Source organism: Ascaphus truei, chromosome 12, assembly GCF_040206685.1.
Source record: "Ascaphus truei isolate aAscTru1 chromosome 12, aAscTru1.hap1, whole genome shotgun sequence".
Lineage (NCBI taxonomy): Eukaryota > Metazoa > Chordata > Amphibia > Anura > Ascaphidae > Ascaphus > Ascaphus truei.
In genome coordinates this window covers 51,804,168-51,830,131 of record NC_134494.1, presented here as the reverse complement: position 1 = coordinate 51,830,131, position 25,964 = coordinate 51,804,168, and the positions used below count along the sequence as shown (strand labels likewise).

Genomic DNA, 25,964 nt, shown 5'->3' with positions numbered 1-25,964 from the left:
TATCTGACCCGGTGTAAGGAGTAATGTCTTACCTGACTAGAGCTTTGACGGTGGATCTAACCACACTGGACAACAGAAATAAGGGAGTCACAAGGATGTGAAAAAGAGAAAGTGAAGCGAAGGCCACCGCTGGAGAGAAGTCCTTCTGATTGAACAAGTGCACATGGACCACAAACGTCTTCATGAAACAAAACAGAGTTAATTTTTTCAGAAGGCCCTTAAAACACAACATGCGTGTATTAGTTCAGTAAAAGATATAAAAACCTAAAACAAATCATAGTGCAACTATTTGTAATGTTCAGATAACAAAAACCCTCAAAGTGTCGGTCACAAACTATGTTCTAAAGTATTAATTGATATGATATCTTGCTTGCTTGCTCCACATCCCCTTCCATATGTTACTTGCTAATTGCTGCTATCTGCTTGTACTAGACATATTATTGCTTTTTAATCACACCAGTTTACTACTAGACATTTGACTACTCTGGTCATTTAATAATATTTACACATATTTATTTTTCAACCATACGGAACTGGCGCTTCTTTTTCTCCTGTTTTCTGTTTACATTTGGTCAGGCTTGACCACACAGAAGATTTGCCTATTCCATACAGACTGACCCTATGCTATAATCAATTGATGCTCACATTATTCACTTGCTACACTTATTTAATCCTTTTTTACACTACACATATACAGAATTAATTTGCACATTTTAATACTACCATTCACTCACTAGCCCTACTAATTGTTTCTGATATATATATATACAGTGTTTGACAAACCTATACATTTGCTCGCCCTGGGCGAGTGGATTTAACATCGTGGCGAGCTCCTATTGGCCCAAGCAGCACACGTTTGGTACTAGGTGGCGAGTAGATTTTTTTGTGTGGCGAGTAGATTTTTTGGTGATTTGTCGACCACTGTATATATATATATATATATATATATATATATATATATATATATATATATATATATTCCCCATTCAATATGTGCATCAATACAATCTGCACACTGACAAGTGATTAGCTAAGCTGCAGATCGATCCGTTCTCCTGTAATCGATCGCTTGCTCAGGGTTATTTAAGTCAGTTCTTGCACAGCACTCTGGGCAATGTAGTTCCTGGAATATTGACTGGGCAGTTACTAGATACAATTGGTGCACTGCTAGAGAGAGGGCGGGGCTCAAGAGCCAGAGCCTATCAGAAAGGGGAAGGGGACTGTCACTTTGGAAATGCTTCCTACATTAGAAACATTAAAAATGTTTTTAAAACATTTTTTTTAAATGCTACAAGTATTTTCTCATAGTACAGAACTGATTTTTTTTTTTAAACACATGTAGGATTTTGCTCGAACTGCAGCTTTAATAAAACAGATGAGTAGGGAGTGTACCTCGCTTCTGCTAAATTGTAATGCAATATAATTGAATATTGGATGTGGTCTGGTTCCTTCAACTGAACCGTAATTGAAACATTTGGAAATATAATTTGTACATTAATAAGATTTGTGTAAGAATAATGTTGGATGCAAAAAGTTGCTAAAATATGGATATGGCCTGTCTCTCTTTTCCAAAATGCAATTAATAACATCCTACTACCAACGTATTAAATATGTCAAACGTAAAATGCAAGCCCATGTATGGGATGTTACATTGTAGTAATACATCGTTACAACACGTTGCACTATTTTATCCTATATTTTCATCTCTTCAAGAAAAAAATAAACCTCCTACTGCAAGTCATGCAAATAGAAGGGGAACGCGCGCAGCCGGTGCTGTGGAAATCGCGTTTAAAGGAGCAAATCATGCACTTTTTTATTTTTTTTTAACACAGGATGGAAGCAGGGGGTCTATGAAGCTGAACCCCTTCATTTCAGCTCTGGGTACCCCCTGCTTGCCAAGGTACAGACCTCCAAAGGGGGTGCCGGTATCTCGGCGAAGTTTAAAGCTCCCGCGTCATGCGGGCCAAAAGGAACCGGAACATGATGACATCACAGCTTCCCATTGGCCCACTGGGCGCTGGAGCTTTGAAACTCCGCCATTTTGTGAACCCTGCTAGCAAAGCAGAGTGGCTACTGACACCCCCCATGGAGGTATCTCCAGAAGCTAAGGCTGCGCTTATAGTGATGGCGATGCGACCGATGACGTCACCCGTCGCTGTTGCCACTAGCGAAAGTTATATTTCAGTTTTAAGCGACGTCACTGGCGACAAGGCCAGTGATGTCACGAATGGGGCGGGCAACACTTTCTGATTGGTTTAGAGACAGTCACATGTGGCGACTGTCTCTAAAAAATCAAATTTACCCGGCTTCCAAATTTTTGGTCGCAACGTCGCTCCCTCGCGCTTACTATAAGCACTTACGACGGAGTAAATTGATTTGTTTTGGAGCGATGGCACGTCGCCGTCACAAGGCACTATAAGCCGTAGCTGAAATAAATGGGGTTTAGCTACGGAGACCCCCTGCTTCAATCCTGTGTAAAAAATTAATTTTCACAAAAAATGTAAAATCACCTACTTGGATTGTCTAAGGGTTCTTTATCGCCCATACTACACAGCAACAATATAGTATATCCCTACAATTACTCCACTGAAGCTGCTTTGCAGTGTACTATGCACTATGCTTTTTGTACTATGCACTATGCTTTTTGTACTATGCACTATGCTTTTTGTACTATGCACTATGCTTTTTGTACTATGCACTATGCTTTTTGTACTATGCACTATGCTTTTTGTACTATGCACTATGCTTTTTGTACTATGCACTATGCTTTTTGTACTATGCACTATGCTTTTTGTACTATGCACTATGCTTTTTGTACTGTGCACAGCTTTTTCAATAAGCCCCTTAGTTGTAAACACAATTTAATCAAATGTGCATAGACTGACTGATTCCTAATTCTTAGGTAATTCAGTATCAAAGTATTAACAAGCAGCCAAGTACATGTTTAACTGAAACAGAACACTTACTATAAGCACTGCTGCAATTGGTATAGCTGCATTCATGAAAACTGTGTAGACAAAACATAACATAGCTGTTAGCTTTTGGATATAATATAGCAAATGAATATCATTTACGGTCACATAATACATAATATATATCAGATAGAACTACAGTAAGGTGACCAGATTTACAAGAATAGAAACTGGGATACATGAAAAAATTATTTATATATAAAAAAAGGGCCTTAACTTAAAAATAAATATTATAATGGTATTTGTCTACTAGAGTCCCCATGTATACTGTATTATTGCTTTATTTTGGTTTCCTAATCCTAGCCGTTTAACACCTAACCTAACACAAACTCTCGACTCGAGTAACATGAATGGTTTGGTTTATATTAATCAATCGTTTCATTAGAGTTTACCAAGATATTTCAAATGTTTACTCTTTGACATGATCGATCACATAAAAACATGCAGTGTCAATTTTTACATTTTTATTAGTTTTAAGTGAGCCCAACCAGGGAAAAAAGCTAAAAACCGGGACATTTGGACGATTTTGAGAAAATTGTCGGGGCGCCGGGACGGTTAATGAAAATCTTGGACTGTCCAGGCAAAACCGGAACGAACGGTCATGCGAACTCCAATAAACAATCATGAGGGAACCATTGCAAACTGTTGACAGTCACACAGACTAGGTCAGTGGTGGTCAAATCCAGTCCTCAAGGGCCACCTACTGGTCAGGTTTTCCGGATATCCCTGCTTCAGCCATAATGACTGCGTCACTGATTGAGCCACCTGTACTAAAGCAGGGATATCCCCAATACCCGACCTGTTGTTGGCCCTTGAGGACTGGAGATGGCCACCGCTGGACTAGGTAATCATAGATTATCTTTACAAATGTCATTGCACAGTTCAAAATAGTATTTACGGAAGAACCTTGGTAAATGAAGTATAATCACTGCCTTCGTGGGAATGCACAGAACCATAAGTGGTTGCAATATTCAGTCTCATTTGCATACACCAAAAAAGCGGCAGTGTGTGTGTGTGTGTGTGTGTGTGTGAGGGAGGAGAGATGTGATGCAAGTGTGTGTGTGTGTGTGTGTGTGTGTGTGTGTGTGTGTGTGTGTGTGTGTGTGTGTGTGTGTGTGTGTGTGTGTGTGTGGGAGGAGAGATGTGATGCAAGTGTGTGTGTGTGTGTGTGTGTGTGTGTGTGTGTGTGTGTGTGTGTGTGTGTGAGGGAGGAGAGATGTGATGCAAGTGTGTGTGTGTGTGTGTGTGTGTGTGTGTGTGTGTGTGTGTGTGTGTGTGTGTGTGTGTGTGTGTGTGTGGAGAGATGCGGGCGAACTATGGTAGAAAATTATATAACCCATCTGATGTCAGAGGCTACCATAGGATTACAAAGGGATTCCTTCAGCCACCTAAGGAGTTAACACACAGCACAAGCACCCTACAAATAAAACACAAAAAGCATCCCATAAATATGCAAATGTGCAAATGTTAAGCCGAAATGGCAAACTAGTTAGGGGTTGAACATGATTAATACATTCAACACTGTTAATATAGTGTCATTTTATCATTCACTCTAGGTTGGCTAGTCTTACAGTATGTTATATCCATGGTGGCCATGTGCATAGGCACAACCGGGCAAACGCCAGCCTGGGGAAGGTGATAACAATTGGCGGCAGCCCAATATCTCCAGGTATCAGAGTTTATAGCGAGTAGTACGTGAAAAAGTAATTTGGCCTGAATTCTTCATTTGCTTGCTCATTTACGGTCATTAAGTGGAACGCTCCTGCATATGTAATTATGCGATGCATACTCATTGGCATGCTAATTAGTGATCCTGGTGTTGCATTTTGCCCACACATTTTGATGCGATAAGATGAGACTTATCGTGGTGGAATTTAAGCGTTAAACCTTTAATAAACACCGCAGTAAAAAAAAAAGATATATATTTTTACCATTAATGCACAGCAATAACAAACAGACTTTAAAAATGACTTGCAGCACGAATAATAACAATCTTTAGCTTCTGCATCATTCTGATAAATAATACAACTGAGACAAGATTCTGAGAACAGTTTTACTCCAGCCCTGAGCTGGCAGTTTAATGGGCACACAACAATAGTAAAATGACAGCACAAGGCTCATATAAATTGCACCCCTGGATTTTTCTATTGCTCCATAAAACACCTTGTTGACATGATTGGAACACTTGTCAATGTCAGTGTCTGGGTTTGAAAGCTTTACAACTAACCCCAAATATATGCCATCATGAAATTATACTGGTAACTTCCTTTGGTCTTTAACCTACAGTATATTGTTATATTCTTCAATGCCGGAGAGACGTACATTTGACATTTTGTACATTTAGGGGTCGAGGTTCAGTAAGGGGTTTAACGAATTCCATACCGCGTCTTACGGAATTAGCTGTAAGGAGCCTGCTAGCCTCACCTTGTGTAGGTGTCACCTGGAAGGCATACTGTCTGCAGAACAACCCAGAAGTCATAAGATTGCACTTAGTAGCAGATACAGCATTGTGCCGCACATTCTGCTGCATTGGGTGACTGAAAGAGTTTTAAAGGTCAGCCCATGGCAACATCTAAAGAACCGCCAGACGTCATTTGGATCAAGATTCAAGGGCAACCCCAAATTGCACACAATTACAGTTTTAGATGAGAAATTGCTATTTCTGGTCCAAAAAGTCATGGCAATGACACAACAAATACCACAACGAATACAAAAAATGCTACATGGTGCACTATGGATCAAGAGGCCCAGTAAGTCTTAATTACTGCTTTTGTGTGCTTTCTATATTATCATGTATTACTACCAAGGGAAGACCAAAGAAAACATGGTCTTTGTGTGACCGCACGCAGGAGAGATGGGGGGGGGGGCGGGGGGGTTTAGGTTCAGCAGCTCATCAGCAACTCCACCATGTGGAACAACTAATAGAGATGCTCATCCCTGAGGAGAATCCCTGAGGAGAATGTGATGAGGATTCCTGACACCACAGATACTTTGCCACCACTGGCTGCAACTCGTAAAGCATCCAAGGAAATGACTGACTACCTACTGAAGGTGCAAAGCAAAATATCTCTTCATGTTATCTTTACTAGTAGTCCGTGTATCACACAAATGTGTGACTCGTTTATATAATGCAATACCAATCTGTGCCACACAATACATGTAAAGAATAATGTTGTGTGTAATGCAATAGTCGTGCGCATGATTTGTAAGATATCTTCACATATTGTGGCCAAAAGCAACCACATGGCCCACTCAACACTCCAGCTGCACCACTTCAAGAAGCAGAAATTAAGGCCCCGTTTACACTCCGCACTTTGCGACGTGCGCACGCTCACGCGTTCGTTACCGACCCCTGGCGGCCAATGGTAGTGTTCAGTCTTGAAACTACCATTGGCTGCAAAGTGCGACGTCGGCGCTGCTGCAGTCGCGGGAGTCTTTTCAATCTGTGATCACCGGCTGCAGCAGCGCGACGTCAGTTTCACCAGCCAATCAATGTCCAGACGTTTGACATTGATTGGCTGCTGAAATTGTGGGGACGGCAGTGGATAGTGGGGACAGGACGGGGGGGACGAGGGAAATAAATAAATAAATAAAACCAGCTTCGGGGACACAGACATGTCTCCGGTCTCCGCTGCACAACGTCCCCGCTGCACAACCCCCGCTCCCCGCTCTCCGGTCCCCGCATTCCACCCTGTGTCGAATCATTCCATCTGCTGGGGATGATCACACATCGCCCAGCAAACGAAGGCGCGCAGACGCGCGCATGCAGCGTCGCCAAGTGCGCTGTGTTAACGGGGCCTAAACCAGTAATCCAACATCCATACTTGAAAACGAGAGGTAACTCTCAATGAATTACTTCCTGGTAAAACATTTGATAAATTATAGGAAGCACAGTCATAGATGGCTCAGGAAAATCCCCCCCTTTCAAGCTACTGTGAGAACAGCAGGGAATCAGTCAAACAGCCACACTATCACTGGAGTCAGTACCAAGTCCTCCTGTGTCCCAGTAAGTGTCTCCTGCTAGAGTTTTTGCTCGGTGTCTACACCAAGCAACTAATGGACAAATAAGGCGTGTAATATAGTGTGCATGCATGCGTGTCCGTGCGTGCACGCGCCAATTCTAATTGGCTGTGTTAGCCAGTTGTTGTTATACTTGGTTCGCGCGTGCACGGCCATGAGCTGTGGCGCGGCAGACCAGAGAAAATACAAGACACAAGATAACTGTATTTTCGCGCTGCTGCCACACCGTGAGCCAACCACAGCGTGGCCTAACGCTGTGACATCAGAGTCACGCCCCCTAACCGCGAGCATCACCAGTTGCACTCTAGCAACTAAACGCACACCCGCCACGTGCACGCACAATGCCGGTCGCGCCCACGCTTGCGCTGCAACAAGAACTAGAAAACAAGCCTAAGGCTTGTTGAGTCAACAAGGGCAGTTAACTGCCTAACTATAAAAATACCCACGGTAGCTTTGCCAGCTCCAGCAAGTGAGGCAGCTCATTTTAATGCAAGTCGCTGGACCAGGCTAAAAGGCATCTTGTGGTTTGGATGACTGGTTATTAAATCCACCCATAAAATGTTCCCATCTTACATATTAAAGGGTAGTCTGCTTGCAGTGTAAGAAGCAGCCTATGATCATAAAATATTTAGCATCGTTTAAAATTGTATGCATATTCTTCCAACTCCACAATATCGTACTATTGGGTTTTGCATTCTCCTATAAGTTATGGATAGGTAAAACTAATCAGTGGAGATGGGTTATTTTTTTACCTGAAACATACAGTACAGTGAGTGAGGAGCTTTCCTTTTCTAAATGTCCATGTCATATATATCCTCTCAAGTCACCTTCATTTACAAGCAATCAATATCAGGTCTATGTTATACTTTTATTCACTGTCCCTGATACATGATTGAGAATTACAATCAATTGGCCATCAAGTCGTAGCAAAAACGATTGGTGTATGTGCCATCAGCATTCTCCCTGGTTTCAAATGCACAGTCAAATAACACATAATTAAACTGAGACGTGCTAATGATGGCTTGCCGACTATATGCATCAAAGACAAAAAAGCAGCAATATACAATGGAAGAATCTGTTTTCCACCCGGTGTATGACTGCAATGGTACTGTACGTCTGCGGAGGAATCACATACAGGACAATTCCATGCCACGAGCCAATCGGTAATAGCGTCATCAGTGTTATGTGCGCATGAAACTAAAGTGCAAAGTTCTAACTTAAAAATAAAATGAGAATAATGTCATACTGTATATCCAGGATGAGGGTGTTCGCTAGTGTATAAATTGTGCTGGTGTGAAATGGGGGAAATTTGAAATGAACCAAAAATATGATTGGAAATGAATGGCTAATTATAGGGATGGATTCTTTTTCAGATCACATGGATCCATGTTGGGTTCGGTAACCTAGCGATACGACTCCCTATTCATGTTCAGGCTTATCAAATGGTAACAGACCTCCTAGGAGTAACAGCTGTAATCTGTAACCTTCTGTGAGTCACTGACTATGAGCCTACACTTGTTTATAAGCTACATAGAACTAATATTCTCTCGAATCAAACAATCAAGACAAGATAAGTCTAGCTATTGATATTTAGCTATGTCTAGGCTTACTAATACAACAGTGCATATATCAACTAACACTGGGAGCCAAATAGCCATAAACGTGCAAAACAAGCAGAGCATCGGATATTTTCCCACCATCTGGCAGTCAAGTTACAGAATGAATCAGAAATAGGTTTCAGTTGAAGTTTGATTTGCGTTCTTAGCTAATACAATACCTGCTGGAGTTTCTGGTATTTCTGTGTGCTCAAAATAGATTTTGTTATCTATTGATACAATTGAATACCTGCTGTGTTAACTCAGTGATAGGGGTTCTCATGGTTTTCATCACAGGGTATTCCTAAAGCAAATTAAACGATTGATACTGTACTAATAGAGCTGGTTTCTTTAGCATATAAACAGAAAATTCCATGAATACAATGTGTTCTAGTGTACAAAACCATTCACTTTTGGGTGCCTCATCAGGAAAAGGAAACAGCATTATTAATAAAAATAGCATAATGCACAATAACATCATAATTAGATCGTGTTTCTTAGCATAAATCCGATTTATTTAATGACCTGCAGACTTTAGATTTTATGAAGCAACTAATCAGTATATTTAACGTAGCGTCAGCGCACACGTACTTCATGATACAGAGAGCCCTTGGTGATTAAACTAGTTTATTAAGGTTATATGGAATTTAATGATCATGGTCACTGACGCATTTGAAAGATAAATATTGAGCAGTATACACCAGGAATAATACACACACATTGTTTGTTGTTTAGTCATACTATTCCATTGCATTTGCTCATATAAAGCATATTTTCATAGGATTAGATAAAACAGCTGTGTTTATCGGGTGAACTACTGAAATTGTTGTTAAGAACTGGAGACAGAAAGCAAAAAAAACAAAACAAATTAATTCCGAAAAAAATGGCAGCTTTTTAGCGACAACAGTTTAACTCAAAAGATATGGGGGAAACAAAGTCTAAGGTGTGTGTACTGTATAGCTACTGAAAATACAATGGAACATCATTCATTCATGATTAATTGACCCTTTAGAGAAGGATGCTAAATTGTGATATCTGGTTTTGATGTGTGTGTGTGTATATATAAATATAAATATATATATATATATATATTCTAGACCTGGAATCAGTCCCACTTACTTTCTCTCCCTGAATTTTAGGATAAGAAGTTTCACTTGAGTGACATTTGTTTTTAGTAGAGATGGAAAATCAGAGCCTACCAGAACCTTACATTCCAAAACCAAATATAAAACCAAAACTGGATTGAAAGTGCCCACCGAATCTCAATTATTGAACCTTGAAAGTTGACAGAACTGCTTACCAGTTAAACAAAACCCAGGAATAGCTGAATCACAGACAAGAGCAGACTAAATTGTCGTGAGGTAAGGTCACCTCCTGTCCCAGGCACATCCTTCTGGTCAGCTTGACTTCCTCCTGGCTAACCTCATTCACCAACATTCACTTTTATCAATTTGCGTTCCCCTTTCCTTTCTATTTTACATACAGTAGGGCAGCTGTGGGTACTTCTGGGATGTAGGGGCAGATTGGCCAAGTAAAAGAGGAACGATTCTCACTGGGCTCGATGTGGGAGGAGCCGGGTATTTTTTCCCTTTTTTGCCCAAATAAAAGCAAAATAAAAGGATTAAAAAGTTTGGTCAAACTCAGGGTAGTGTCTACCATGTCTACACAGAGAACAAACCATTAACTTCAAGTCTCAAGTTGTGTCAACAACCCACCAAATAAGGACAGGGACAACCAATATTAATGGAGTGCAGGGTATTGGGCCATTCATCTCTAATACTGAGAGATAATCAAATAACTTACTTGATATGGATGTGTACAAAGCAAATGCTTTTAGACTGGTCATTTCTTTTTGCCTGGTTTCTTCAACACTGCTATGGAAAATGTGTTCCCATGCATACAATTTAAGCAGCTTAATGCCTCGAAGCATTTCATTCGTCTTCTTCAATCGCTCATTTGAATATTCCTGTGATGGTTAAGAACATTTGACATCATTATTTTGCTATTATCAATTGATCATTTGTAAATCCTTCAACAGAAAAGAAGAACACCCACTGAAATAATCTGAAAAGAGCAGAGACACACAATAGTGTAAAACCTTTTACTTATCTAGCCCATCTTCCCCCCCTTAATCGCAGATCGGGTCCCCTAAGGTGTTCTGGGGTCTGGCTAGGTGTCTCTGTGTGGTGCATACTTGCTGGCAACAGGAGGGCCTGAGCCTCCCGAGATGACATGGGGGATAACAGGAACAGGTTACTGGGGTGGATGCCTTCATTCTGGTTCAATGGTGCAGCGCCTCCATCTACAGTAAGCCCCAGGAATGCGGGGTGGAATCCTTACCACAGAGTTTCCCACAGGGATGAGAGATTCCAGTCTCACAAGGATTATCTTTAAAATCAGCAGTCTCTTTATTCTCTTGGGCAGCAGCAGCAGCCGACAGGTACAGTTGATGCACAGTCCACTAACTGTTCTCCCTTGTGATATTCCCTGCCACCACTCTGGACCAAAGGCATCCAGAGTGGGGTTAGCTCTTCCCTCACCCCCTACGCAGGGTGAGAGGTATTTGGTCCACCTCACTAACTACAGCTAAATCAGCTCTACTCATGAGCTGATCACTCCTCTCCTCCCAACTCACTATCACTACTGTCAGACTGACAGAACACACACACTAAATAGGATGTGCACTGCTCTTTTATGATCTCAGCAGGCACCGCCCCTGTGTCTCTTGCTTTGACACACGGTCAGGTGACCTACCTCCACCACTCAGGGCAAGTGCTTGAAGTGGGGGAAACCCATGATAACTCCTGGCAACCTGCTCTTACCAGGGATTATACCAGGAGGAGGATAGAACTATAGCCCCATTTCTTACCAGGGCTAGACTTATAAAAAGAACAATATAAAAAACAGTAATGCCCTTACAGGAAAAAAGATCTATAAAGCATATAATCACCGGTTTAAGGCCCGGGTGGGTAGTGTAGTTATTCCACAGGTGGTTCCTGCGTGCGTCCGTTGTTGCTGCTGATGTAAGCAGGGGAAGGTGATGCATGAACGGGTGTCTCCTCACTGTGAACTTCCCTATTCATCCCTCCCACCTCCTCGCTTACGGGGTTATCCCCTTTTTTAGCGAGAGACGCACAGCCATCCTGCATGTGTTGGAGGTCTGTTGGAGTTCATCACAACTGGCGTCACCTTCCCCTGCTTACATCAGCAGCTATGGACGCACGCAGGAACCACCTATGGAACAACTACACTACCCATCCGGGCCTTGAGCAGGTGATTACATGCTTTCAAGATCTTTTTTCCTGTAAGGGCATTACTGTTTTTTATATTGTTCTTTTTAGAAGTGAAAAGGTTTTACACTATTGTGTGTCCCTGTGCTTTCTTTTTTTTTTTTTTACTGAAATAATCTGCCCAAAAATTACAATCTTACTGTATGGGGTATTGGGAATCTAACATAAATAGCCTACTGGCCTGGAGACATGTCATTAGCCTTATGAACACGTTTCTTAGCATACAGATGTACCAAATGTTATTACTCCCTGCAAATATTGCATATGTTAGCGAGATAACACACAGGTTACTATTGTTTTGAAAGGTGCATTGCATCAACCTGAGTAATAACTTCTTCTACTACTGTAACTTGTTCAGATAACGTTGTAAAATATATACAGGCATACCCCGCTTTAAGTACACTCACTTTAAGTACACTCGCGAGTAAGTACATATCGCCCAATAGGCAAACGGCAGCTCACGCATGTGCCTGTCATCACGTCCTGAACAGCAATACCTGTACCGAAGCTGTGCGCAAGCAGGGAGACTATAGAGCCTGTTACAAATGCATTATTTACATCAGTTAAGCACGTATATAACGATTGCAGTACAGTACATGCATCGAAAAGTGGGGAAAAGGTAGTGCTTCACTTTAAGTACATTTTCGCTTTACATACATGCTCCGGTCCCATTGCGTACGTTAATGCGGGGTATGCCTGTACAGTATTAAGAGGAAATAAACCAGTAGATATAGGTAAATTTGCTCGGGCAAAAATAAAATACATGCAATTCTGAGAATAATTGCTGATGGCAATATCATACCCATCAACGAAGCTAGCAATATTCGGTTTATGCATGATACTTTCAACAGGTAAATTATTGACTACGGGTTCAGTTTACTTCCCAAAAGAGAGCCTGAGAGACTCTGACACTCATCTCTGATTCCTGGTAGTCACGGGTAAAGCTGGACGGTTGTTAGAATGCTGCGCACATCTGACACCAAGAACTGACTTGGCAAGTACCTAATGTAATCCAGAGCCGACATCTCAAAGCCCTATAAATGCCTGGGGGTGGTATAACAGGTCACTCCCAAACCATGTTACATTTGGGAACCTCGGAAGTGATGGAGTATCCTGTGTCCTATGATATCAATACGATCATGTGGACCTGATTCTACTTACTAATGTGCTCCTCTGGGCTTGTGAAAGTTTTGTAGCCACAAAGTACTGAACGGGTGCAAGTACTATGATGACCACGGCACCAATTAAGGCGCTGATTCCAAGAATGGAGTACAGGAGAAGAACTCCGACGATAATCTAACAAGAGAAAAAGAAATAAAATAAGACATACTGTGACCGTAATATATGCATAGCACGCGGACATAAAGAAATAAAGATGTAGTACTCTGTGCAGTTTCATACCTGATGTGTGAAGTCTCTGCTTATTGCTAAAAGATCAGTGGTAATTATTGAGTACTATCAGCTGTTAAAGTGTATGCAATGGAACATTTTGGAATTGTGTTGTATGTCTTTATTTATATAGCGCATTAATGTACATAGCGCTTCACAGTAGTAATACATGTGGTAATCATATAAATAACAAATAATATAAATAACAGGTCATGGGAAGAAGTGCTTCAGACATAGAAGTAACATTAAGGAAGAGGAGTCCCTGCTCCGAGGAGCTTTCAATCTAATTGGTAGGGAGAACGTACAGAGTCAGTAGGAGGGAATGAGGAGATAATACACTATAGGTAGTCTGTGACAATATAAGTCAGATGAAATATATGTCCTTAGACCAATCATGAAGTGGTCTACCACTGTGTATTCCATTTACCCCATGATATATTCATAAATCCCGTTATAAACACAGTTGCACATTCATATAAACGTCTCCATAACAATTCATTTGTTAACACTACTGCATAAATAAAGGAGGTTGTTTAGGGTCCTTTGAATAGATCATTTCTTTTCACAAGTCCTTGGTGAGCTTGGACAACCTCATGAATAGCATGGGCAAGTGGTCATTAGGGGTAAAGGAGAATAAATCATGAATCCGAAAACCAGGAGTAGCATTTCACATTTATGCAGGTGGGTTCCCTTTTAATTATTTTTTTGCAATTTATATTTTTGTATAGGACTTTTTAAATGGGTTCCCTGTTCTGTAACTTTGCAGTTATCAAGTATGACTGGTAATGATTGACATCTGCAGAGAAATAACCTCATTGCCTATGGGTGCTACGCACTCTGTTTTCACATACAGTATCCTTATGGTTTAATGCATTAATGTATATTGTTTGAGCCATTTCTTTTCAACAAGATTGTCCGCCTTCCTAAATTGGAGAACCTGTCACAATACTATAATTTGCTTGTAAAGCATCAACATAGAACACCAAAAACGGTGAAGTATTGTAATGTAAATATGGCATACGATAACAAATTAAAAGGCAGTAATTGAACCAAGACTACAACCATAACCACCGTCTCTCCTTATTACTTTTAAATTAAGACAGAAAATGCTCACAAAAATATGTGCCCTTTAGATAAAATAATTAGAAATACTGAATGAATAAATGAATGATACAATCCCAATACAGAACACGGGGACAGTTTCCAGTAGGGCATGTCTTGGCTAATTGTCATCGTATGCTAGTTTTAGGTTACTGCTTCCTCTTCTTAAAGCCTCGTCACGGGTGAAACCGCGCGCGCTGGCGCTTGAGTGCTGTGAAATCAGGCGCTCATGTTGCCCGGGTGATTCCCGGCTAGCTAGTTGCGTGCGTGGGGAGGCGTGCCCGTGACATCACGTGAGAGGTTCAGCTTCATTGGCTGAACAGTGCACGTGACCAGGTAAGTGCGACAAAGACAAAAAAAAATTGTCTCTGCACGCATCACGCCTCCCCACGCTCACATGCACGTGCGCAGTATGGACGCTATCATTGAGTTTTATTGTTTTGATTGCGCGCGAACGCGCTCTCACCCTGGATGAGGCCTTTACGTGTCATCATTTTTTCAAACCGAACCGACTGCTATCACATTTCAACTTCTCTGCTGGCAATAGTGGATCACTTCACTAACCAAATCTGTCCAATTTCCTAACCTTCTGTAAAACCTCAGGCAATATCTGATTCCTTTTAGGTAATTACCTCTTACTGCAGCAAGGTTTCCCTTCCGCGTCTTCTTAATATACCTGATGTATGTAAGTGTTTCCCTTCTTTCTCCTTTATTCCACACTGTACATGGTGCGGTCCTCCTGTCTTCCCCATTCTAATGCAGACCGTGCACCATTTCCGTGGCTCTTTCGGTAGTTATGTCCTTCTGAACATAACCCTTGCCTTGACATATTTCCAATGACATTTAAACCGTGGCATTACAGCCTCTTGCTCAGCCTCTTGTAGGCTCTTTTTGTGCAACACTGCACATGCCACAATAGGGGGGTAAAAATAATGAGCCACTACAGTAAATATATTGCATCCCAAGATGATAATTAGTGGGATTCTAAATGTCCTCCTTCTGGATATTGATTGGAGTAAAAGATTAATTGGTCACTAAAAAGAAAGCTAAAGGTGCTTGGGCTTTTCCCTGTATCATAATGAATGCAATAGCTGTAGCGTCGTCTCACTGCTGTGAAATACTGTCCTCTTCAATGACACATAGAGTAAGGGTGTTTGACAATTGTGCACCGCACACACTAACTGTTTAATAGTATTCCTAAAAAGAGCACAAGCAGAGAATGAGAAACGGAGACAAACTGAAAGCGTTGCAAGTCCTGCTAATAAATGAATTCCGCTCAGGGCACAGGTCACTGGTAAGCACTGCAGTGTATTTACAGTACCTGAAACGAGTAACGTGCTACGAAATTCAGGGGAGTTGTTTATTCAATATCAGTTTTATAAAAATAATGTTAGACACACACCTGCACACCCATTGATGCTGCTAACCCCGGACATTCATTCTCATCACTTTACATTTGTAAAGAGTATTTATTTTTATTCTGTTAGGTCAGTGATCATATGATAATGACTATTCCCGTTTAAAGAAAGGGAGGGGCAACAATAAATAAAGTGAAATAGGAAAGTATATTAGAGTTAGATAAAGAAGACAGTATATACAATATGATACAAGTTCAGAAGACCGCTTTATGTTATATAGATTGCAACCCAGATCGTAAGATGTACTTGGGTTAAAACCTGAGCGCATTGTAAGGGGAAAGTTACTCTGTAGCAGAATGGCATATATTTCATTTATAAACATGACAGTATGCAGGGAAAATCTATCGTCAACACTCTGTGTAATGTCTCTTGGCATGTGATCTGCTAGCATAAATAACTTGGCGTGTAACATATGCTTACATGGGCTACTAATTATGATCTTCAAGACCCTCCTTAAATCTATAGCCCAAGATATAATTACACAGAACTTTGTGAACCAGCTAGTCATCAAATACAAATCAAAGTATGTTTCCCGTTGTTGCCTGCATGTAACACTTATAACTGCTCTTTCACCACAACGTATAAACAGGATTTGGTGTATTTCAGTAAAATAAGGAGTTGAGCAAGTTTTTAAGAAGTATAGCATGGCTGTTCTCAAGCAAACTGAACGAACTAAATCCAAAATACAAATGGCCCTTTTGTTGTTTAAACAGACAACGCTTTTGTAGCTTTACGTTTGACTGAAACAAAAAATACACTATAATATTATGTTTTAAGGTTTGTTGCACAAGAGGTATTTCAATTGATATACAGTAAGTGAAATACATGTAAGAGTATTGTTGAATGCTTAGCATAGAACTGGTGCCACTGATGAATTATGTTCAGTTCAGGGCACAAGGCTGAGAAGTGGGAGTCACCAGCAGAGAGCATCAGTTATGCATTGAAGTTGGGAAAATCTGGATTATGGATTTTGTTGATTAACATACTGTGATTTATTGATTGATTAAAATCCACATTAATCAAGGTATGTTTGGGAAAGGATGGATTTAATAGAATTTCAAAATGTCAAGGGTTTTTAAACAACTGAGCCAGTCCAGCAGTAAAACAAAAATACAACCAATATGTGTGGATAGATAGATAGAAAGATAGATAGATAGATAGAGAGAGAGAGATAGATAGATAGATAGATAGATAGAGAGAGAGAGAGAGATAGATAGATAGATAGATAGATAGATAGATAGATAGATAGATAGATAGATAGATAGATAGATAGATAGATAGATAGATAGAATTATAGCAGCACTTTACAAAAGAGACATTAGAGTGCAAGTAATTCTAATACAATTACAAGTGCAACAAATATAAATCAGACAAAACAAAAAACCTGCCACAGAGAGCTTACAATCTAAATTTTATGTTGGGAGAATTACAGAGACCGTTTGTGAAGGTGTAAGTGCTGTCAGGGGGATGGCAGTGCTTAACCACAATGGTTGGTAAATGTGACTATGGGTATGGGGGAGTAGCAATTATTCTTGGCTATTCAAATGCTTCATTCAGAAGCTGTGTTTTCAGGTTTGACGTAACGGTGGGGAGAAGAGAAGGTGCTTGGTGTATACTGAGTGTAACCGAGTGTAACCGCGTGTAACCGCGTGTAACCACGTTCCACTGGTAAGGGGCAGTGAGGGAAAAAGGTTTAAAGCAAGAGAACAGTAGAGGTGGAAGAGGTAGAAAGGAGAAAGTTATGAACAGAGCACAGGAGACAAGCAGGGTCATAGCAAGAAATCAAAGCCGATATTTAGGGAGGAGGGTATGAGTGGGAAGCCTTGAAAGTTAGAAGGAGAACTTTGTAGGTGGTCCAGAAATGGATGTTAAACCAGGCGGCAGATTTAGGGAGATGTACAAGTACTGTTCTGGGAGACAGTGAAATTATTCTAGATAATCCAGACGGGAGAGGATAAGAGCATGATTAGAGTTTTTGCAGTAGAGTGGTAGTGATTCAAATGTCACACCAAGGCAACATGCTTTGGTAACAGGATGGATGGTGGTTTCATTTACTGTGATGGAGAAAGGTAATAGTGGGCCATATTTAGGAGAAAATATGAGGAGCTTGGTTTAGGACATATTCATTTTGAGAAGCGTGTATGTCCCATTCAGAAGAATTTGGCAAAGAGGCAATCAGAGACTTGAGACTGGATTACAGCTGAGACACTAGGACTGTATAGATAGATATGTCCCATTCAGAAGAATTTGGCAAAGAGGCAATCAGAGACTTGAGACTGGATTGCAGCTGATACACTAGGACTGTATAGATAGATATATCTGCGTATCATCATCTGCCCAATGGTGATTCCTAAAGCCAAAGGCGTTGATGATGTCACCAAGTGATAGTGTGTAGAGAGAAAAGGAGGTGTCCCCGAACATAGCCCTGAGGTACACCAGACAGGAAGATTAGCAGAGGTGAGAACATGTTAGCAAAAGAGACAGAAAAGGAGCATTGAGAGAGGAACCATGATAAAGCTGTTTCTGATACCAAGAGAGTGTAAAATCTGAATGATAAAACAGTGGTGAACAGTATAAAAAGCAACAGAGTTTAACATGGAAAAGTGACCTTTGATTTTTGCTGCATGGAGATCCTTTGCTACTTTAGTGAGGGAAGCCTCAGTTCAGCAAGCTGCATGAAAGCCTGATTGCAGACAGTCCAGGAGGGCATGAGAATGAAGTTGATCATGCATGAGAATACTAAGGTGTTCTAGCAGTTTGCAGTCAAACGACAAGAGGGATACAGGGAGGTCATTTGTAAGGCCTATACAGTAGTGCGAAGGGTGTTGTTTTTTTAAAACTGGTGTGAGAATGTCATGCATAAAGGTTGAGGGTAAAGTGTCAGATGATAAGGAGGAGTTGAAGATATGGGTGAGTGTCAGGACTGAGACAGGAGCAAGAGGTCTGATAAGGTGTTATGGGGAATATAATCAAGAAGGCAAGTGGTAGAGGGAGAAAAGAAGAGTATCTGAGGAACGTCCAACTCTCTCATAGGCTTCATTTGAAACGGATGGTTTTGTAAGGTGTTCTCTTACCTGCACTGGCATGGCCCAAAGGTTAGGACACAGGAAGAAGAACCACATAAGCTGGTTTGTATCTATTGCAACCAAGTTGCAAATCTGGCCCGACGTCATTTCTCCCATAGACATGTTGGATGTCGAAAGATGCATAATCTTATTGTATATTTTAGTCTAAGAAAAACACAATAAAATAAAACACATTCATTATTATAGCAAACATCAGACAGCTAGAGGTAGTGACAGCCCCGGCATCAGACAGCTACAGTCCCTGGGAGACACACTGACGCCTATTACAGCAAAGGATTTGTATACTGCAGTTTTTCTTCATTTTGTCTACCTCTAGCTGTCTGATGCCTGGGCTTTCACTAGCTATAGTTTGGTTTATGCTAACAGGAGGCTTGCCAGTGATCCCTCAGAAAGGGCTGGCATTAGGTGCTTAGAACCATTCTTTCTTTTGTATTAGCATATTGTGCTCTTCCGGGACTGTTTCCATTGAGATATATTTGATTGGAGGTGGGTTAATTAGGGAAGTACCACAGATATATTACATCTGTGGGAACGGGCTTGAAGAAGGGGCGTCTATGGCCCGAAACGTTAACGTTGCCCCCCTATTATTTTATTACCCACATCCATTACGTGTATTGTACGTATATATTGTTTTCTTCCCCTTTGTGTTTTTATTCTTTTCCCCTTGCCCCCCCCCCCTCTCTCTCCTTGGTGTGGTTGTTGCTACAGGAGAGGTTGTCTCCATACCCTGCTATTGGGTTCCATGTATAGCTGCTTAAATAATTTTTCAAATACACGTTTGACTTATTCCAATTGACTAGTGTTCATTGCTTCTATTGTTGCGTGCTGGGGCCATATGTATAAGTCTCTTCTACAGGTTTACACCTTTGATGTGTAAGGTTTTTAATCTCTGTATACTACAGTTTTATGACTCAAGGACTCTCATTCTGGTGCATAAAAAGGGTCAAAAAAAGGTATCACAACCCGCAATTCATCTGTACCATGGCTCAGAGAGTCTAATCATGCTCCCAGTTGTATACATACTACACATTTAAATTGACATACTGTAATGAGGACTTCAGTGAAAATGAACCAAAAAGCTCTGCTCTAGTGCATCGGAAAATTGATCAGCATAATAGTCTAAATAAATTACTAGCACTGAAAAAATAGAATCTATTCCAACCATGACCACTTATTATAGCAAATGTAACTTTTCCCCACGTGTAAATTGCTCTTAATCTTGCGTTAAGCCTTCCGTTCTTCTACCAGTAAAATCCTGCTCATATACAGATATTATGCTGGCCATCGTGGAACATGATTCCCAATTTTTACATGGTCTGTACATTAAAACGAGCAATAAGCTGCAATGCTGCACACCAAACATCAACCAAAGATACTTGCTATCACCGGTGTTCCAGGTTCAGGAAAACCTGTCTAAAAAAATACTAAACTTGAACAAAAATAGATGATCCAGGGCACTGCGGATTTTTCAAAGGATTTATTATGTCAGAACAGCACGACGTTTCGTGCTAAGACCTCTTAGAAGGTTAAAACATCGTGCTGTTCTGACATAATAAATCCTTTGAAAAATCCGCAGTGCCCTGAATCATCTTTTCTTATTCATGTACATTCAAACTCCACTTATTATAAAAACACCACAAACAACAATGGCATCTGACCATCCAAGTCTTTAGAAGTCAAATAATGAACCTTGTGTCAAAGCTCATTTATTGTATGTGGGAAGCATGGAAGGTGTTCTGACAGATCTGATTACACATCTGCCACTCTTGTTGGGATTAAAGTGCAATTTTTTCCAAAATAAAGAGCTTGATATATGTAATATCTAAAATATCTATAAAAGATCTAATATCTAATATCAAAAGATCTAAATATCTACAAAAGATCTAATATCTAATATCAAAAGATCTAAATATCTATAAAAGATCTAATATCTAATATCAAAAGATCTAAATATCTAGAAAAGATCTAAGCCTACTCTTAGGCCGTGATTATACCTAAAACCGCCCGGTGGTGCCGCGCGGTGCGACTCCGTGCGGCTGAAAGACAAAGAGCATGAATCCAATGAAACCAAACATACCTATCCCGGCGGCCGCACAGCGCCGAACTGCAAAGCGGCAGACTGGTGAAGAGACATGAACATTTGTTTTACCCAGGGGACGGCCGCGTCACGTGAGTGCTGCAGCCAGTGACGGCGAACCGCTCACGGCCACGCCTCCCTGTCTCCTCTGCTCCTCTCCTGTCTCATCTGTTTGTTCAGATGCCGCTCGGCGGCAGCGTGAGGATGATGTCACCGGATCGCGATGCCACTCAGCGGCATCTGGTATAATTGTAGCCTTATACTTTTCTACAGCAAACAAGAATCATAAGAATCGCTCCAAAAAAATATGGACTTGTTTGCTGGGTTTGATAGGGCATTAAAAGTGCACACCAATGGTAGTCAGCTGACATGGTTACGCAGTTTTTGCAGATGTTTTTGCTAAGTGGAAGATCTTTTCAACAAATGGGAGTAAATGTTCAGGATTTCTTTAAGTTGTCCCAAAAATCAATTGGTGCTTTACACCACATTTAAAAGTGTTACAACACATTTCAAAATGACATTTAACAAGGAAGCAGACAACCCCATTTGGGATATCACTGAATCCTCTATCACTAAACAATGCTGAAAATGCAACGTATGGTTTCAAAAAGTTCTTTGAACTATTTTTAGCTCCTGTACTGTGGAGGAATGCCAATAAATGACTCTCACTATTTAGTGGTGAACTGTGTGCTACTACTTACAGTACCAATAAACAAACCCGTATTATGGGAAAAGACGAATGCCATCGTGGGGCATCTGCTGGTCATGACAAGTCCATGAAGTGCGCTGACAAGAAATTATCTGTTTGACGTTAATTGTGTCGACATGCAAGTCAACTATTTTAAGGTTTGAGATGTGGACACGTTGGAGGAGCACAGCTTTTCAAAGGACTGATCAAAATGTCCATCTTCAACACTCTAGAATCAGGATTGTGTAATCTGTTACAGGTCTGCAGAGAATTTAGTTTAAGCTAAGTTTGCAACTTTGAATTTGTGTGTGATTTTGACTGTTACACCATCAATACCTTTGGTAATTATGTTACTCAAATCTATCACAAAATCATCCTGGTTATTGGAAAAATTTGAGTGGTTGTAAAGGTAGATTCAATCGCTGCACCTGTTTTATACTACACAAACATTACAAGAAAGTTTCAAGAAATAGCTGTGAAACATTGTAGTCCAGTCACTACATACGTACAGTACAATCCGGGTGCCGGGTTCCCACAGGTAATCCATGTGTGCTTTAGGTTTGCTATGTCACTTCTAGAAACACTAACACTTTGTATTGGTTAATGTACTTTCTGATATCTATCTATCTCTAAATAGACAGACAGTAAGATGGACAGATAGACACATAAATAAATATTCAGATGGACACATGGATAACGTGACAGTGAGACAGTAAGTGTTATGTGTTGGCCGTCCTGCTGGATGCACAGCACAGGGGAACTGGGGGAGGGTGTGTGTGTCTACAGCAAGGCCCTGAATTAACCTTGTTACAGATAGATACTAGTTGAGATTAGACGATACTTGTTTGAAGCTTTCATCCTACCTGTATTGCGCCACGCAAGTTGATTCCAGTTTCAATGGCAACATAGTATGATGCTTGGAGAAATGTTCTCTGCAGCAGGAGTGCGAAAAACAAAAGGACTGCAAGCACATAAGCATTGGCCAGGAACTGTTCAGATGAAATGAAGTTAACACCAAGAAATTTTGCCTGAAAAAGATTATGCAAAAAAGCCAGATAGGAATAATGCACATATCACTTGTATTTGCTTAACATCAGTTCCATATATTCGTCCCACCCAAAGAGCTCTAACACTTCTTTGTTTACTTCTGATAATTTTGAGGCATCTCCATGACTGACGCATATACTGTATAGACACTGGTCTGTATTCAATAAGGAGAGCATGATGGAGCATGATGGAGCATGATGGAGAAAGAGGGAGCAAGAGGGAGCATGATGGAGCATGATGGAGCATGATGGAGCATGATGGAGCAAGAGGGAGCAAGAGGGAGCATGATGGAGCATGGTGGAGCATGATGGAGCATGGTGGAGCATGATGGAGCATGATGGAGCATGATGGAGCAACAGAGGGAAAAGAAAAGGATAAGATGAAGAATGATAATAGGTCTGAAAATTATCATCAAAAAACGGAAAAGACAAGACAAAAGGGCATATTCATCAAGTGCCGGAATGGATTATCTTATTTCAACCGTTCCGTTGTTAAGTCGGATTGACTTCTCTGGGGTGTATTTGATATATGCACGACTGGGGTAAAAAAAAATGCACATGATTCATATGAAAAGATCCCATATATCAGGGTTGGCCAACGCCAGTCATCAAGGGCCACCAACAGGTCAGGTTTTAAGGATATCTCTGCTTCAACACAGGTGTCTCATGCAGTGACTCAGTCAAGGACTGAGCCACCTGTGCTGAACCTGGGATATTCTTAACACCTGACCTGGTGGTGGCCCTTGAGGACTGTAGTTGGCCACTCCCGCCGCAGGTACTAATAGTGCTTTCTGTGAAAACACTTGGTTCTGTCTTTTTCCTAGTTTTACAGACATGAGACTTCTAATATAGAACCCCCAGTATGGGAAGACAAAAAAAAACCAGGATACAACAAGGAAAACAAGATAGAGACAGCACATAGAAAGATGGGAACAATCAGGAGGGTGAATAAAACATAATACTTGTGAGAAAAAAGGGGATGAAAGTCAATGAAAGAGAGAGGCAGATTCAGACTGAATGACGGTCTATGTTAGACTGAGCTGTTTATCATCAATGGTTGAGAAACATTGAATTATGCAATGCAAGAATAAATAATGTGAATGTTTGCAAGGAAGATGGGTAGCTATGTTGGTCCTTTCTGCCATGTAGTAACAAAGGAGCGAGTAGGTGATATGATACCTTTTAATGGACCAATAAGTAGTTGAAATGTTACAAGCTTTCAAACCTCTTAGGGGCCTTCATTGGATTACCCAATGAAGGACCCCGAGATATTCGAAAGCTTGTAACATGTCAACTACTTGTTGGTCCAAAAAAAGGTATCCCACTGCACCACCCGATCCCTCTCCCTCCTTTATTGCTACAGTACATGGGAGTGGTTGGTAAGAGCCATTGTATCTTCTCTCTGCAATACAACCACAGCATATTGTTTCAGTAATCACTAGGTTTATACAATTGGAGCGTGCGGACAAAGCAACATTCAAACTGAGTGACGCAAGTGAGAACCTAATCAATTAGATAATGACCTGTGACTACAATATGGACTCATCGGTCAATCTCCCAGTGAAGTTTTACTTCTCAAATCACTCCGGTAACCAGGAAACCGATTAAACATTCATGACTAACACCATCTGCACAGATACTCTAACACCAAGTATCATAGGTATCAGTAACCTCCTACCACAACCTCATCAGTAACTAAGGGACCAGTAATATTGTCTAAGATGTCCTCATGACTAAGCATTTTTCAATACCTATTCAGGGAATGGCACTGTTTTGCAAAGCCTGAAATCACATACTTGATCATAAAAGATGCATGTCCGCATACAGCAACAAAATAACACATTCATTATCATTACATTTCTTTTCTCATAGATTTCCGGTTATACACTCCAGCAGTTGGAGTGTCAAAAACCTGATGCCGGCATTCTACCCCAGAGGTGGCTGCATACATGTCCCTCAAATACCATTTGGAACTAATTCAAAAATGACAATAAATCCAGCATAACTTGAATTTTAGGGTTTTACTAAACCTTGTCCCTGTCTTATGATTGTTTTCCTGTGTGGGCCCTTGGATAAGGAGGGGGTGTGCGCTAATGGAGTTACCTTGTCATTGGAGTGGAGCAAGAAAGATCACAAAGCCAATAAAGAGAACGCTTTGTAAATGACAACTTCGGACTTGAAACCAGCAGTCCATTTTTTTCCCTCTCTCTTTTTTCTTATTGTAGCTGAACCGGGGAGTTCCCAGAAGTAGGGGGATCACGGATAAACTTTCAGAGTCCCCACGATTTTTGTAGTATAAAAAAATAAAATACTTCCCACAAAATATTAGACAGCATGGACAGCTGCTTTAAAAAATTATTTCAAATATTTATCATTGAAATGACATCAACATAATAGACATAAATGCCATTACTTGACTTTGGTCCTAGGTGAAACTGCACCTTTGAGTGTACTCTGTTTGGTTATCCGCAGATCTATTCTGATATATAGTTGGGAGGATATGGCTTAAAGTTTTATTAGACATTCCCTGCGCCTTTGTGCTTTTATTTATCTGCAGAGAAATGATTCAAACAAACAGTCTGAGACAATAAGATGGGCATCAATTTGTACACCCAAGCTGCTCATACAATCATAAGGTTATGGATTGTGCTAATAAAGTCACATATACCAAATTGCTCTGGCAGTGATAAAGCTCCTAATTACATTGCTCACAAAATCAATGGAGGTACAGAGCATCGGAAAGACGGCGTAGGAAGCGCTACAACACTTTAACAGTCTAGGGGCCTCATGCAGAGAGCAGCGCTATTTCAAATCTCGCCATTTTTTGGGGAAATTCGCGCAGAAAACTGCCGAAAATGGCGAGTTATGTAAAACGCGCCATTTTTTTTTCTTTTTCAAAATCTCGCCGCGCGGCTGGCGAGAACCTACATCTCGCCAGTTTTAAAAATATCCTAATTCAGAGAGCCGCGAACGGCATCTAGCGGCTGTTCGCGCCAAGAAAATGGCGCGATTTTCTACTATTTGCCTCGCCAAGAAAAGTTGGCAAGTAGATGGAGCTCGCCGCCTATAGGAAAGGGGAAAAAAAATGCGCGAATTTTTTTAAACACATTTCTGCAGCGCGCATCTCTCCAATTCAAACTCGCCATACGCATTAATGCCAAACATTGCAGAATTCGCACATTTCTGCATATGGAGAATAAAACTCTCCAAAAAAGCTACTTTTTATTAAACTCGCCAATTTTTTAATTCGCTGCTCTCTGCATGAGGCCCTAGATCTCTTGA

At 40.8% G+C, this 25,964-nt stretch overlaps 1 protein-coding gene across 4 annotated transcripts in view; it reads right to left on the bottom strand.

Annotated features, from left to right (window-relative positions):
- The window catches only part of ABCC8 (ATP binding cassette subfamily C member 8), a 158,031-nt gene that overhangs the window by 76,142 nt on the left and 55,925 nt on the right, over nt 1–25,964 (bottom strand). For 3 of the 4 annotated variants that reach the window (XR_012787627.1, XM_075567706.1, XM_075567708.1), the window contains exons 7-12: nt 22,500–22,664; nt 18,860–19,015; nt 13,039–13,173; nt 10,391–10,553; nt 2,967–3,007; nt 33–178 (exon numbers count right to left, since the gene is read on the bottom strand). Coding sequence is in view for 3 of the 4 variants with exons in the window: in XM_075567706.1 (XP_075423821.1) it covers nt 33–178; nt 2,967–3,007; nt 10,391–10,553; nt 13,039–13,173; nt 18,860–19,015; nt 22,500–22,664 (806 nt within the window). In the remaining variant the exon portion in view is untranslated. The remainder of the gene's footprint in view (nt 1–32; nt 179–2,966; nt 3,008–10,390; nt 10,554–13,038; nt 13,174–18,859; nt 19,016–22,499; nt 22,665–25,964) is intronic. The other variant, XM_075567707.1, reaches the window with a different exon arrangement.